At 36.0% G+C, this 15,552-nt stretch overlaps 1 protein-coding gene across 6 annotated transcripts in view; it reads left to right on the forward strand.

The window, feature by feature from the left end:
- Positions 1–14,763, forward strand: part of Hem (Nck associated protein 1 Hem) — a 393,688-nt gene extending 378,925 nt beyond the window's left edge. For all 6 annotated transcript variants that reach the window (XM_090409885.1, XM_090409889.1, XM_090409887.1 and 3 more), the window contains 2 exons: positions 8,013–8,125; positions 13,860–14,763. In XM_090409885.1, coding sequence (XP_090266011.1) covers positions 8,013–8,125; positions 13,860–14,057 — 311 coding nt within the window. In that variant the 3' untranslated portion in view covers positions 14,058–14,763. The remainder of the gene's footprint in view (positions 1–8,012; positions 8,126–13,859) is intronic.
- The last annotated feature ends 789 nt before the right edge of the window (positions 14,764–15,552 follow it).

Here is a 15,552-nt window from a genome sequence, read left to right on the forward strand (position 1 = left end):
GGAAAATTAATTTCTTGAGTTCTTCAAGAGGCAACTATTTCAGGCAGTATGTAAAGGAGGGCACGTGAGGATAGAGAATTTTAGATCTAATCATTTCATCAGAGGATGTAATTGTGAGTGGGTTTTTCACTTCTCTCCACTTGTTGAAAGTGAACATGAAGTGATCACCTGGGTTGTGGTTACCCATATGCAGACTTCTGTGAGGAAAGTACAAGGCTGGTGATTATGACAAGCTTAGGTGACAGCTAGGAGCTATAGCATGGAATGAGGAGTTGAGCAGTAAGGAAATAAATGCTACTTGGAACTGAGAAAGAAATACATTACACCCTCAATGTATGAATGTATTCCAAAGGTCAAAAGACTGAATAAGGTAGATGCAAAATGGATGAATGAGGGGTTAAGTTTGAAATACAGAAGAAGGCACTTTGTAGGCTGCACAAGATGAATGATAGTAATAAACAATTGCATGAAGAGTATAAAGAACAAGCCAGCAGAGTGACTCAGTAAGGACAACAAAAGTGCAGTATGAGCAGAAATTAGCAATCAGGCCAAGAAAACCCTAGAGAGTTTTTTTTTTTAGATATGTGGCAAGTATAAGGAAGAATGATCATGGTAATACAATGTTAATGGATGAAAATATTAGAGTGGTTATAACTGCTGCAAAAGACATTGTTAAGATATTCAGTGATCAATTTATAAGAATGTTTCATCTTCATCAGGGTTAAATCATGAGAAACTCAAGTGTAGAGGATGGCTTAATTGTGGGTGAGCAGGAGGTATCTGACAAAATAAATAAATTCGATGTCAATTAGGTAATAGAATTTTATTTTATTTATTTATTTATTCTTATGGCAAAAGGAATATAGAACAGCTACAGGTCAATGTCCAGTCTGGAAAGCCAATCCAAGGCCTCATCTGTCACCTTGTGGATGTCCTGTAGACCACCACCGTGAAATTGGCGCCTTGGGCAGTCATTCACAATATGAGTAATCGTCTGAGCCACGGGAGAACAATCACAATAAGGGTGGTCTAGCAGCCCCCATTTATGTAGTAGGTAGCCACATCTGTCCTCATTAGTTCTGATCCTGTTGATTGATGACCAAATCTTCTTGGGAAGAGCAAAACCAGGCTGCAGAGCACGTGGATCTTCTACCAGGAAGAAGTTTTTTTGGGAGATTGTTGGACCAGTATCCTCTCCACATGTCAGGGCAGCTGAAGAGAGTTCGTCCATGGACCAGAAAGGCTTTCTAGATTTTAAGCGAAGACTAGGTGGATTTATGAGAGTCTGGTGCAGGGGCAGGAATGGGTTGCTCATTGCTTTATTAAATTCTTTAATCAAGGTTTGTCTTCTCTCCGTATGTTTGGTGGAGCAATGCCAGATAGGACAGGCAGCCAGGAGAGAGAGAGAGAGAGAGAGGGGTAATTCTTACTGTCCCACTAATTGTACGCATGGAAGAGTTTAGCTGGGTGTCTATAATGTTAGTGTGTGCACTTCTTTCCCAGACAGGGGCACAATATTCTGCTGCAGAGAATGCAAGGGCTAGTGCAGACGACCTTAAAACTTCTGCACCACAATCCCAGGTTGTTCCAGCAAGCCTTGAAATGATATTGTTTCTCATTTTAATTTTGTTGGACAGGTTGGTGATGTGCCTTTTATAGGTTAGGCTCCTGTCCAGGCCTCACTCCAAGTATTTCGGGTGAGACTCTTGTTCTATCATTTTTCCACAGAAAGAAAGGTTGAGGTGTCAATTCGCCTCTGCATTGTTCAGGTGAAATACTGTGGACACAGTTTTTCTTCGATTTGGCTTCAAGTACCACTGCTTGAAGTACTTTTCCAGGATGTTCAGGTCTGTGTTCAAGGTTGATTCCAGGTTGGCAAAGGAGGTAGATTGATGTAGGATCACTAGGTCATCAGCGTACATATACTTGCTTGAGCTGGTATGTGGTAAGTTATCTCTGCGTTATCCCTTTTACTTTTTAACACGTAGATGTTAAAAAGTAAAGGGGATAACACAGAGTCCTGAGGAAGACCGTTGTGAAGGAATCTGGGCCTGCTGTTTTTTCTGTCAGTATGGACCTGGATCTTTCTGTTAGAGAGAATGGATTCAAAAAGCTGGAAAGTTTTTTCACACCTTATATTTCCTAGCTTTAGAAGAAGGTCCCTGATCCAGACTGTGTCATAAGCTGATGTTAGGTCATTGAAAGTGGCTCCAGATTTAAGTTTCTTTTGGAAGCCATCTTCAATCTGTGTTGTCAGGACCTGGTCACAGCAACTTCTTCCTTGCCTGAAGCCAGCTTGTTCAATCGGGAGTGCTCTTTCGATGAGTGGTGAAATTCTTTTAAGGAAAATTCTTTCAAAGAGCTTAAAGGTGGAGCAAAGCAATGAGATAGGTTGTAGATTTTTCACATCATTTGGATCTTTCCCTGGTTTGGGCATGGCAATTATTTTGGCTTCCCACCACAGATTTGGTAGTTTACCAGTCATTATAATTTTTGAGAAAATGGTGGCCAACCATGTTTGGCCTCATTGACCAAAATGTTTTAGAAACTCAGGGAGGATACCATCCACTCCTGCAGCCTTGCCATTCTTGATGAGTTTTAAGACTACCTGTACCTCTTCCTGAGATACTGGGTGTACAAGTTCAGGAAGCTCAGGGCCCGTCTTCAGGATTTGTCTGATGGAAGATTGCACTTCCATCAGACAAATCCTGAAGACTAATTTTCCTGATAGAGCTGGGACATATCTTGGAGGTTTTCAATAAATGATTAGCCATTTGATCAGGAGTTATCTCTGTTGTTTTGTGTGTTGTTGGTTCTGCTCCACCTAATTTTCTCAGAAGTGACCAGCTTTTCCGGCTAGATGGGGTGAAATCAACTTCATGGATGGTTGAGATCCATCTTTCCTGTATGTTTTTATACAACGTTGCTGTGAGCACCTTAGCAACAGTTGGGTCTTCAGTTTTTTCATATTTGGCTAAAAGTTCCTCAGTTTCTCTACTCCAGCATGGGATGTATTGTTTTCTGTAGCCTCTAGGAATAGAGAGGTTTTGGCTGCAGTTTTGATTAGTTTAACAAATCTTGGATAGCAAATAGGAGCAGGTGGAATTTGATGACATATTACCACATGTCTTAAGGGAATGCCCCATGGAATTGGCAGTAGCATACCAATGCCTGTTTAATAAGTCTTACAATGGCATTGGTTCCAAGAGAGTGGAAAGAAGATAAAATTGTTCCACTGCATAAAGGTGGTCATAAAGCTGTGGCTACTAATTATAGGCCAGTCTGTATATCTGGAGTTGTAATGAAGTTACTAGAGAGATTGATGAGAACTAGGATACAAAAATGGGTTGATAGCAGTATTGGTTTGTTAAAAGAAGATTATGTTTTACTAATTTATGTACTATAACAAGGTAACAAGGGAGATGCATGTAAAATGGTATACTTCTATTTTGCAAATGCTTTGATAGACTGCCACATGACATGCTGATAAATAAACTGAAAGAAATGGGATTGAATAATAGACTAGTGAGTTGGATCGGTGATTGACTGTCAGTCATGGGGTACAGTGTCTCGACAGAGGAAAGTCTACTAGTACTGCAGGGATCTGTATTGATACCATTGTTGTTCAATTTGTATATTAATGATATTGGAATGGATTGAACTGGTGATATGCAGTTGTTTGCAGATGATGCAAAATTGGGGGGGGAGCAATGCAGAGACAAGCAGATGTTATATTCTTACAGGAAAATTTAAATAGATTGTATGAATGGGCAGGTAAGTGGAACTGTCAGTTCAGTGTTGTTTGCAAAGTGTAAGGTTTTGAAATTTGGTAAGCAACAATGGGATGCAAAGTACACATTTGGTGGTGAAACTTTAAAGACAGTAGAGGAGATGAGAGGGGAGTGGCAATGGACAAGGACCTGAAGTTTAGGGGTCACGTTGCACAAGTTATGAAGACATCTCAGATAATGGCAATGATGCAACAGACCCTGATGTACAGAAATAGAGGTTATGATGCCATTGTATAAGGCCTTGATTAGGTGTCATTTGGTCATCAGGTTTTCAAGTTGATGAGGATGTGTTAGAAAGGTTCCAGAGAAGATTCACAAAGGTGGTCAGTGGTCTTTGGAATGCGGAGCATAAAGACAGATTGAAAGAATGTAAATTGCAAAACCTTATGAATAGGAAAGGGGGGGGATATGATTTAGTAAACGATTATCAGGTTGAATGGAGATTTTTCATATAATGGGAGAAAGGGGGGGGTAGAACAAGAGGCCATCTCTGTAAACACTATAAGGAGGGTGTGAGCAGGGGAATGAGAAGAAAGTTCTTTGCATGGAGAGTGATTGGTGAATGGAATGCATTGCCTGACTGTGTTGTGAATGTAGACACATTGAATCAGTTTAAGGCATGGTTGAATGAGCTTTGCGTGTGATAGTGTGTGCCTTCCACAATGAGTGTCCATCTCCTGGAGGTCAGATGTTAATAATATCTAAATCAGTTTTGACGAGTTTGCACATTCTTTTTTTTTTTTCCACTTCCTTTTTTTCTAGTCATGATTGTGCTCTTCTATAGTGCATGCTAACACAAAAAAAAATAAAATAAAATAATAAAATAAAATAAAACCTATGAATACAGTATATCTGTATTCAATGGTAAACAAAACATGTCTGTCTTGTGAACAACTTCTGTTTAGGTGGCATGTGAGTGATATAGGTTTGTTAAGAAAACTTTTTATATCTCAAAATGCTTTCCATGGCCGTGTAAGTCTGAATTTTAGATTGACTGTATTTATTCAAATTTAGAGAGTAATTAAAAAAAAAAAAAAAAAAAGAAGAAGAAGAAGCTATTTGAACATAGAAAAGTAACTGAAATCACTTGGTTATCCCTGCATTTCTATGGCGCTTAACCACATAGTCTTTCTGTCATATGTTAATATTTCCATATTTTTGGGAATATTCTGTTTAAGAATGGATAGCAGGTACAATAGAAATGAAGCTAAAAAAAACATTCACTTAATTTCTCACTTTGATTTTTTATATTCATTTAAAGATTGGCTTCAGTCCCTTAGGATCATGATGTTACATGATTTTATATTAAGAACACTCGAGAATTCATTACCAGAATTATGACTGCCACACCCTACAAACGCTGTTGACATTACTGCCAACTTCACCAGTTTCTAGTAAATCTAGGCAGTCTTTACAGGTAGGTTAGTTAAATGTCAGGATAATTTTTTTTTATCCAAGGGTACGGTCATGAGATCACTTCCCTTCCTTAGCTTGAGCCAGCCATCATAAAATATTTCAATGACTTTATGCAGGGGAATCATTTCTCTTTCTCAACATGCTTGTGTCTGTTGCCTAACTCAGTATAAAATACAAATGTCCAGTAATAAGAGATCATCAGTATTCTTGGTTCAATAACAATATCCATCACCAAACAGGCAATCCTATATCAGAAACTATGATGACCAGAAAATACCTTAATTGACAAAGATAAAAGGAGTGGAGAAGTATTCAAGATGCTCCTTTTCACAAAATCTCCAGCAAGTTGATAATGAACAGTGTTCAAGATGCTATTATCTTCTCCTGTTTGAGAGAGACCAATGCACAACCTAAGAGCAGCCTAAAAAAATTTAGTTTGAAATACCATATTTAGACTCCCATCAAATTTTTCTGACACCTTATTAGCAAGAATCCATCCCCCACGTGTCTCTGTACCATGGCCTTGACTGGCTTCACCATGGTTGTGAGATTTTTTTTTTTCCCCTGATGATCCCATCCACAAAAAGTTGCAATCTAATAGCATATTAGCCCTGTGAATGAGCTAAGAGTCAAATAATCCAGAAACCTGCTCCAGAGTATCATGGTCATTCTTCTTCAAACCACTGCCTAGTTCATTGGTTGCTGGAAGGAATTAATAAAGCTGCTGATATATTAATTGGACAATTCATTAGAGGCAGGGAAGATTAGGTCATCAGCAACAAATTCTTCAAATTCAGGATTTGCAACAGAGCATTCTGTTGCAAATGTATTAACTCAGATAAATAACTTATGAAATGTCTGTGCTCATCTTCAGGGGATGAGGTGACAAAAGTGGGCTTCTTTAAATAATGTATATTACATCCAACTTAATCTACACAGCTTACCTTTTCTTTTCTGCATAACTTTCTCTGTAGCAAGCAATTGCAACTTGAATCATTCTGCCTTTTGTTAAATCTTTCCATGTTGGGTTCCATTTCCTCAAACAGCTGAGTTGCCTTATTGATAGAGGCAAATGCTTTTGTCAATTTTTTCCATTGTAAACTTTTTTTTTTTTTTTGTGGTGGTGGGGGAATTGGCTTCTTCTTCTTTGTATTCTTTTGCTTTACCCCCCCCCCTTTTCTTTTTCACATTCTCCTGTTTTTTTTTTTTTTTTTTCTTCTTCTGCAACTTTCGTTTCTTGCTCTGTAAGCTCTTCATTTGCAAGTTCTTTTTCCATAGTTTCCACCAACTGCTACATATTCATTATCAATATCCAACTTTTTGGCTGAGAGAACTAATTTACTGTAAAGCTTGGTCTTTGTCAAATCTTTTGAATGTATGAATAAATATCTTCAAGTAACTTCTTCCAAACATCCTGCTGTCGCTTCTCTACATGTTGCATCTATATTATTTGTACAATGCCTGATATTATACACCTTTCAAAATTTTGAGGGTTTTCTCACCCTCAATAGTAGCAATGGATGGAGAAAAAGCATTTGTTAAATAGTTTATATAATAATAAGTAATAATACCCAGCTTGCATGGGTTTCAGGAGTGAGGTGGTATTTGATGAACATGTTAATGAGATGGTCATAAGTGGAAGACTGACTGTATTTATTTATAATAAATAAATCCTCTACTGTCTTTTCGTTCTCTAAAAGGGAGTGGCAGTGTGCCAGATGAAAAACAATGTTCCTTATCCTTACTCAATTAGGAACATCATTTACATATATATAAAACTTCAGGAGTTTGATCATAACATTACATACTAAACTATAAGCTTAGTTTTTTCAATGGCTGCTGTGTACAAGTAAAACATCACTCCAAACACTACTCAGATGATTTGGGTGGTGTAGAGTTGCAGTAAATGGATTGTAGCTTTTGGAAAACTGAGATATGATGTAACAAATCACAGTTCCCACTACTCAAATCAGATGGATATGTTTGGGTATAATGACTTCCAAGAGAGAATGTTATTTACCAGTTTATATTATTGTGTGTCAAGCTTGGTGTGAGAATATTTTTTGTTTGGAATAGGACTCTGCTTCTGAAACAAAATATTTGTCTTTAGCTGACTTTCTCATACTGCATAAGCTTCTCCACTAGTGCAGTATAATGATCACAGTAATGTAATCACTTCATCAAAGGACGTCAGATTTGATATTAATACCATATTAATGCTAAAATTAATGTTTTGCTTGTCAGAGCAGATACTGCACATCAATTTTTCCCAGGTTCTTATATAAAACATTAGTGAATTGTGTAATTCCTGTCATTTCATCAGAGGGAATTAGACTTTACTTAATGAACAATATGAAATATTAAGATCTGTATAATTATGGGTGGTGAATGAATGAATGAATATCACAATGTATTTTTATGTGAATCCAACCAGTTATATTTATTATCAGTACTGTGAATTATATTCTGCTCTAGAGGCTAAATGTAGCACTTTCAAGTCATTTCATGACTCTAATAAGCTGGGTGTTGGTCTTGCACTCAGTGACAAAAATTGTCTACCATCTGAAGACTCACAAACATTGATTCAACTCACAGCTTTTTGGTTTGAGAGCAAAGATGGTATCCACTTTGCTAATGACATCAGAATACACAAAAAAAAAGGCTTAAAATCTTAGTCTTAAAATCAATACAAACTTCTCTTACAAAGAGTTTGTATTGATATGTACTATACATAGAGATGTACTGTATATGGATTAACTAACCTGCAATTATTTTATTTTATTTATTTTATTTTTTTCATTTTAGGCCATGTAAACAACATTCACTGCCTTGCACAAGCAATAAATGGTATTGCTGGAGCATTGTTCACTATCTGTGGACATGGTGATATAGAAGACCGGCTGAAAGAATTTCTTGCAGTAAGTAGCCTAAATTATAATAACAATGATATCAATATTAAAGCAGTTTTAGCCACAGTAGCTTATTTCGTAGTGATAATATCCTTTGGTTGGAAAGACCTGAACAGTTCATGTCACTTTGCAAGACTCTATAAAGACATTTTCAACTAGATGTAAACTAGCTTACCTCATATGGATATGAGTATGAGAAAATAACCATACCTCCTCATATGGAGGAGATATGGTTATTTTCATTCCATAAAACATGCATGGTGGCAAGAGGTCACACAAGAAATAAGGCTGCCCACTGCAAATTAGCATTACACAGCCAACAAAATTTTGGATAGTCAATAGACAAGGACTGAAGTAATAAAAACATTTCAGCTACACTGAAATGAACTTTCACTAAAGTGAACCTGAAGGGACTGAATGAATAGTGTTATAGTGAAAGGTAAAGTTTACTATAGAAGGTCACCTGTTATCATCATCATCAAATTACCCTTAACAAAATTGCCATGGACTTCTTAGTAGTCCAATGTGTAAATGAACATAATAAGAGTTCAGAGAGTCTCTAGGAGGGTAGGTTACTATAGGACACAATCCTGCAATAACCAGTGTGTCACACAGTCTGTACATAAGTCATATATCAGCTGTCTGTCAACAGTGCAGACTACAGTGATGTAAAAAAAATCTTGACTGGTATACTGAAATGAACTAGATATTATAGATAATATAGATGGAAAGGTGGAGAACAGCGATATGAAATGCTGAATCATGACACTTCCTTGTCCAGTCCAGTGGTGAATGGAAGCGTGACTGATGTCTGGAGAATGCATATCATCTTGTATGTTGTCTGAAATGTGGTTTGGTAATATAATGGTCTCCAGAGCAGTTTTCCTGGTATAGATCTAAAAGGCTGAATACCAGTGGATATGCACCATCTAACTAATACAGTGCTTCCTACATTATAGCAGTTTAGTTGAATTCATTGTCTTTCTGCACAACGAATACCACACACACTGACCACTCTATTGGAAACTTTTATTTTATTTATAGGCTGCAACTACCTATACTGATCCTCTTCAATTCCATGTACATAATACAGTGAGATATGGGTTGGGAATCTTCATTAAATGCTTCGGTGAATTGCTGCATACAGGAGGTTCTGTTTGTTCATACAAGCCTTCTCAGACCATGGGCAATCTCATTCATGAAAGACTGTCTTAGGACCACAGTTATGTCTTTTAGACAAGCAATGGAGGTTATTTTTGCTAATTAAACCTGAAATATCTCACCTTTTGAGAAACCAGTCAGCTTTGCTGTTTTCAAAATTATGGCTCCATCCAGACAGGCGCAATAAGGCCTGTATCGAATTCCGAAAAATCCATTGTTTTTCCCATTGTAATCAATACCATTGACATAGCAAGACATGTGACCATGTATTTTGCATATATGCTGTGCGAGTAATGTTTACGTATACAATTCATTGGCTGGTACGTGTATGTTCTGCAGGTGCTATTTCAACATGTAAACAAAGCATCGATATTCTTTCAATTAATCTTTTCACAGAATTAAAGATTGGTAGGGAAATTTTAGGTATGTCTGCAATGTACAAACTGCTGGAAAGAGAATCGAGACTTTCTTGTGAGAACAGATATTACTCATCAATTTTTGCCCATTATGAATGAATTGTGTCATTTCTGTCATATTATTGGTTTCTGGCCTTTTTAGCCCGACTTACTTTGGTCATAATCCCAAATAACAACATTTCACTGACACTGCACTTACAACCACATCAATTGAAGCACCCCATTCTTCTTGTTCACTGCTCTCCAAGCAAAAAATTGAGTTTTGTATCTTTGCTAATCACCCATACTCACCATCTAGGGTATCTCCTTGTTCTCTTCCCTCTTGTACTGAAAACTTTTTTATACATCTATCCTAAAACTATTTTTAAGTACATATAACTAGAATATTTTTATCATATCTCCTGTTTTCTGTCTGTCAACCTATTTTTCATCCTGCACAAACTTTGTTCCTCTTAAGGATGATTTCACTTACCTTGCTGTAAGTATATTTTATGACTATGACTTTGTTTGTGTTCACGGGACTGGTTTGACTGTTTTGAGGGATGAAAAAACCTGAGTTACTGGGAGAAAAAACCCTCCACTACCTTATGAGAACTGGTTAACTCACCTTTAGTTGAAAGAGACCAGGTTCTTCACATCATGGACAGGAATCGAACCCAGGTCTTTCCGACCAAAATGCTTTGTCTATACGACTGAGCTACTGAGGCTCCTTCAGTAATATATCAATAATAATAATAATAATAATAATAATAAAACTCTTATTAATAATGCCTGGTTGGAACATGAGTTCCAACCAGGCTTCCCTCATAGCTGTTGTTGTTATGTGCCATCGTCGTTTTCAACTCTTGATGATCCTGTGAACAAAGGCTCTCAATCTCACTTGACCTTTTGTCCTTTCTTTCAGTAATTGTAAGCTCAAGTTGGTAAGGTCCGTTATGTTTTGTCCATCCAACTCTTTTGTGGTCTTCCTCTTCTTCTCATGCCCTCAGTCTTCTCCAACATAACTGCATTTTCCAATGATTCATCAGCTCGCATAATATGAACAAAGTACATCAGCTTCTGTTTAGCAAGCATCGCTTCCAAGGAACATTCTCTATATTCTCTAAAACCTTCTTATTGGTCACTCTCGCAGTCCATGGGATTCTTAATAGTCTCCTCCATACCCATAATTCAAATGAATCAATTTGCTTTTTCTTCTTAATAATCCAACTTTCACATCCATACTTCACTGCTGGAAATACCATTGCTTTGACAATTCTTTCCTGTCCTTACTCACGCCTCTGTCTTTCATAATTTTTGTCAGGTTTAACATTGCTTTTTTTCCCCATGACTTTCCTTCTTTTAATTTCATCTTCACATTTACTATCATTTCTGATTCTGGATCCCAATAAATCATAACTTCCAACAATTTCTATTTTATCTCCCTCTATTATAAATTCATTTAAATTGCCAGAGACCATCACTTTTGTTTTGCTGATGTTTAAATTAAGCCCAGCTTTGTTACTTTCCATCTTAAACCAAAGAATCAACCACTCTAGATCTTTAGTTTAAGCTATGAGGGTTGTATCATCTGCAAATCTTAAATTATTTTTCTGACACCAATCTTAATTCCAGCTGGATCTTTGTCTAAATCAGCCATTCTCATAATATATTCATTAATGGTAGGGTGACAGTATCCAATCCTGCCTGCCCCCCCCCTTTTTTTTTTCACTCGAACACTGTCTATTTCTCCAAAGACTCTTTTTACTAAAGCTTCTTGGTTGTCATACAGTTATCAAGAGGATTAGATGCTCAGGCATTCCCATTGATCCCATTATAATCCACAGTCTCTCTAGTGATCCATGCAATCAAAAGCTTTCTTATAATCAATAAAACAAACGAATCTTTCTGAAATTCTCTTGTTCTTTCCATAATCCATTTCATGTTTGCCATTTAGTCTCTAGTTCCTCTACCTCTCATAAAGCCTGCCTGTTCTTGTGGCATTTCTCTATTCACATATGGCTTCAACCTTTGTTGGATCACTCACTTTCAGCAAAACTTTACTTCCATATGAAATTAAAGCAATGGTTCTAGAATTCTCACAATCTCTGTTTTTTTGAAAGGATGAATACTGATGATTTCCAATCTCTAGGCCAGTATATTTTCTTCCAAACCTGTTGAAAAATTTCATTCAAGTACTCATAGCTGTACTCTCCTTTAATTGCCATATCCTATCTAAAGGCTACAAAAGAATTAACAAAATAATTGTTTCTTTGATCACCTAACATCCCTCCCAATGTACAGCTTATAGTAATGTTGTTGGTGTTTTCTGTATTCAGAACACCTAAAAAAAAAAAAAAACTTCAAAGAAATATAATCTCTGCACTGCTTTCAAACTTTATGTGAAGATGACAGCCCTTTTCTACTCTCCTTAGGATCAACTTCCACCCTCTGTTTCAGATATGTATACACTTTGTACATAAACTTCTTGTTCTTGCATTTTGTTGTATTAATGGACAAACTGGGAAAGCCACGCATCCATCTTGAAAAACACAAGAAATATATCTGCTGCCACAAGTATGGTCAGTCAGATCTAGCAGACCATGCCTTGGGTTCCTTGCACCAAATCAGATGAGAGAAATCTACTATGCTTCAATGCACCAAATTTGCAGTGCATAAATGGACTGAAATTTGTCAACAGGTTTGGAAGAAAATATACTGGCCTAGAGATTGGAAAACATCAGTATTCATCCAATTCCAAAAAAAACAAAAAAAACCAGCTGAATCTTAAGAAGTATGGTTTGTGAAACTTCTAACATTTTCCATTTATTGTTTTGTGTTTTTATAATTTTTATATTGTATCTCAGTTGATTGTCTCTGTGAGAAAGAGAAAATATTGAAACTATTAAACTTGTGTTTAATTATATTTTCTGTGGTTTTCATTCCATTAAAGATTGTTGGTTTTTATTTTTTTTACTGGGTTTCCTCTCATCATCTGAAGTTGTCCTCCTTACTATGATGCCACCCTTCTTGTGATGAATTTGCTGATCACTTATGTATTCTCTCTATAGCATTTTTTTTTATTTACTGCTCTTGCTTAATGATGCTGCTCATCCATTTAATTCCTGTCTGAATTACTCACCTCATCCTAGATATGCAATCTGATATTGCTTCTTTCAAGCACTTGGACATTTCCATGCACTACTACTATCCTTTCCTACAACCATGGCATTGCTCTAAGCTGTCTCCTAAGTTTGTTATAATTACCAACTCTTGATTTTGACATATAATTTTCAACTGAAATCCTGTAGTTTCCTTTCAGGTCAAGATTGCATGATCAATCTCCCCATTTTTACATTATGCTGTCAACAGATCTTGCACCCTTAAATATCAGGTTCCCTTCATCATATAGTTTCAGGAAATTATCTCTCAACAACTGTATAAATTCCATTTCCTTTCTGTTTCCTTTCTATAAAGGTCATATCATGAATCCTTCATATTAATTCTCTGAACAATGATGCTTTGGCCATTGTTGTATCACACACCATGCTTGTAGCAATATACAGTTATAAGTTTTAGAAACGAAACTGCTCACTTGGTTATAACTCTCTTAATAAACTAGATGATCTTTCCTTTGCATACTCCCTTCAGTCACTTTATCATAGGCACTCTGTTTCAGCACTGTGCCTTTTCTATAGGTACTTTCATGGGCATGCCCCTCAAATTGGCTGCTCCCATTCCTCTTCTTTTTTCTAACCATGATCAGTTTTTAAAAATAATAATGAAATTTCTAACTTCTCATCAGCTTCCTTCATCCCATCAACCTCTATTCTTTGGAACAACTTCCCCATACTGTTTTTCCCACTGAGTACAACCTCTCACCCTTTAAGAAACACATCAACAGACTATGTTTTCCCCTTAATCACTTGCCCACACATGGCACTGTAGTGTTATAGGTCTTGTAATCTTTCATGTGTGGGATCATCATAAAAAATATAATATAATTTACACTATATTGTTCATTTGTAAACTTATCTCTTCCATAACCTCTAACAGTTATGTATTAAATATAACTGTTAGAGAAATGCACATTTATTATATTACATATTTTATTGTTTTTCATAAATAAAAGTAATTGTGCTTTTCTGAGCATTTTTGTTAATTAAATTTTCCCCTTATCTGTGTAGCTTGCATCTTCCAGTTTATTAAGGTTGGGCCAAGAAACAGACAAAGAAGCAACCAGAAATAGAGAGAGTGTTTATTTATTGTTGGACTTAATAGTTCAGGAGTCTCCTTTTTTGACAATGGACCTCTTGGAATCGTGTTTTCCATATGCCCTTTTAAGGAATGCCTACCATGCAGTTTATCGGTCAGATAACGTGTAACCCTTCCAGCAGAAGTTTTATTAATAAAGAACATTTTATTTCCAAATATGCAGAAATAGAGGTCACTGACCAGCAACAGCCTAAGCCATGTGAATGCCAGAGTGGATCAGTGAAGAACAATTTGCCCTATTATGAAAGCTAAAGCTTCATATTTCGTGGTGTGAAGAAGAGCCGTGCTGTATGTTTATATACATCAGTGTTAATGCATTTGTATTTAACAAGTGGGCTGTTGTCAGTGTAATGCTCAGTGTTACTGGACTGCTTGAGTTATTGGAGTATTTTTCTCTCCATTCTGTATAGTTAATGTAAGCATCATATGCAACATAATTGTATTGTAGAATTATCTAGTGTTTCACAAAACATGTACACACGCACACATATACGGATATTATATGTGTATATATACATTCCCTCACTTTCCTACACACAGACAAAAAATGCAGTTTTTTATGTTCTATAAAACATATGACGCCGATGGAAAAAAATTACATAACATGATATCCATTTTCATTATCACAACAATGCCAAAAATACCTCTAGTGTGAAAGAAATTATGTAATGCCATTGTCTGTCATTTTGGTGCCATAACTTTTTTTTATGGCTGCACAGTTTATAATTTCAGAAAAGATATTTCTTGTCATATATTCACTGTAATTTTTCTTACTGAAATAATTTTGCATTAAAATCTTTTACATATTTTTGCTTATTTTAATTTTTCAGTGTTTCTTTTTTTAAACATGTTTTTAGAACCACAGGCACTATTCAATAAAGGGAATATTGAGAAACAATTATACAGTAACATGTCACATTACTTGGACATTGAATTTTCAATATTAAACATCATCCATCATTCAGCCTGGTTGGCTGAATGGATATCGTATATCCAATAAGTCACAAGTTTGAATCCTGTTGTGGGCATGGATGTTTATGTCTTTAGGCAGAAGATGAATTTCATTGTCCAGTGATTAACACTTATTGGAAGTCTGAAGTGACTGCTAAAAGTAAGATTTTTGGACTATTTAATCCTTATCCTATCCATGGTACTAATGTACAATAGGTTTACAACCTTTTGTGAGTGGGATTCACATAAAAAAATAATAAAAAAAAAAGCTGAGAAGAAATGTAATTATATTTTTTATAGATTTTTTTTATCAACAGTTTTGCATAGTTTCCGTTATATACTTTCTAATAGAAACTGCTGTACATAATGCTGCTGTGATTTGTTTTCTGATTAAAGCTATTTTGAAATATGTCACTGTGTATAAAGTTTAATGTTATTGAAGTTTGTAAAATCCATTAAACCTGATATTCCTCTTATTTAAGATAATTTGTCATCTTTAGAAATAATGTTTATTTATTTGCAGCAATTTAAGAGAAATAAATATCACAATGACAATAACATGCCTGTCAGTTGCTAATTTAAGTGAGAGACTCTTGATTTTTGATTTTCATTCTCTCACTCCTCTGATTGGTACAGATTTTCCCCCCAATTTTG

The sequence above is a fragment of the Typopeltis vanoorti genome, chromosome 20 (genome assembly GCF_054136105.1).
Source record: "Typopeltis vanoorti isolate ZY-2024b chromosome 20, IOZ_Tvanoo_1.0, whole genome shotgun sequence".
Classification (NCBI taxonomy): domain Eukaryota; kingdom Metazoa; phylum Arthropoda; class Arachnida; order Uropygi; family Thelyphonidae; genus Typopeltis; species Typopeltis vanoorti.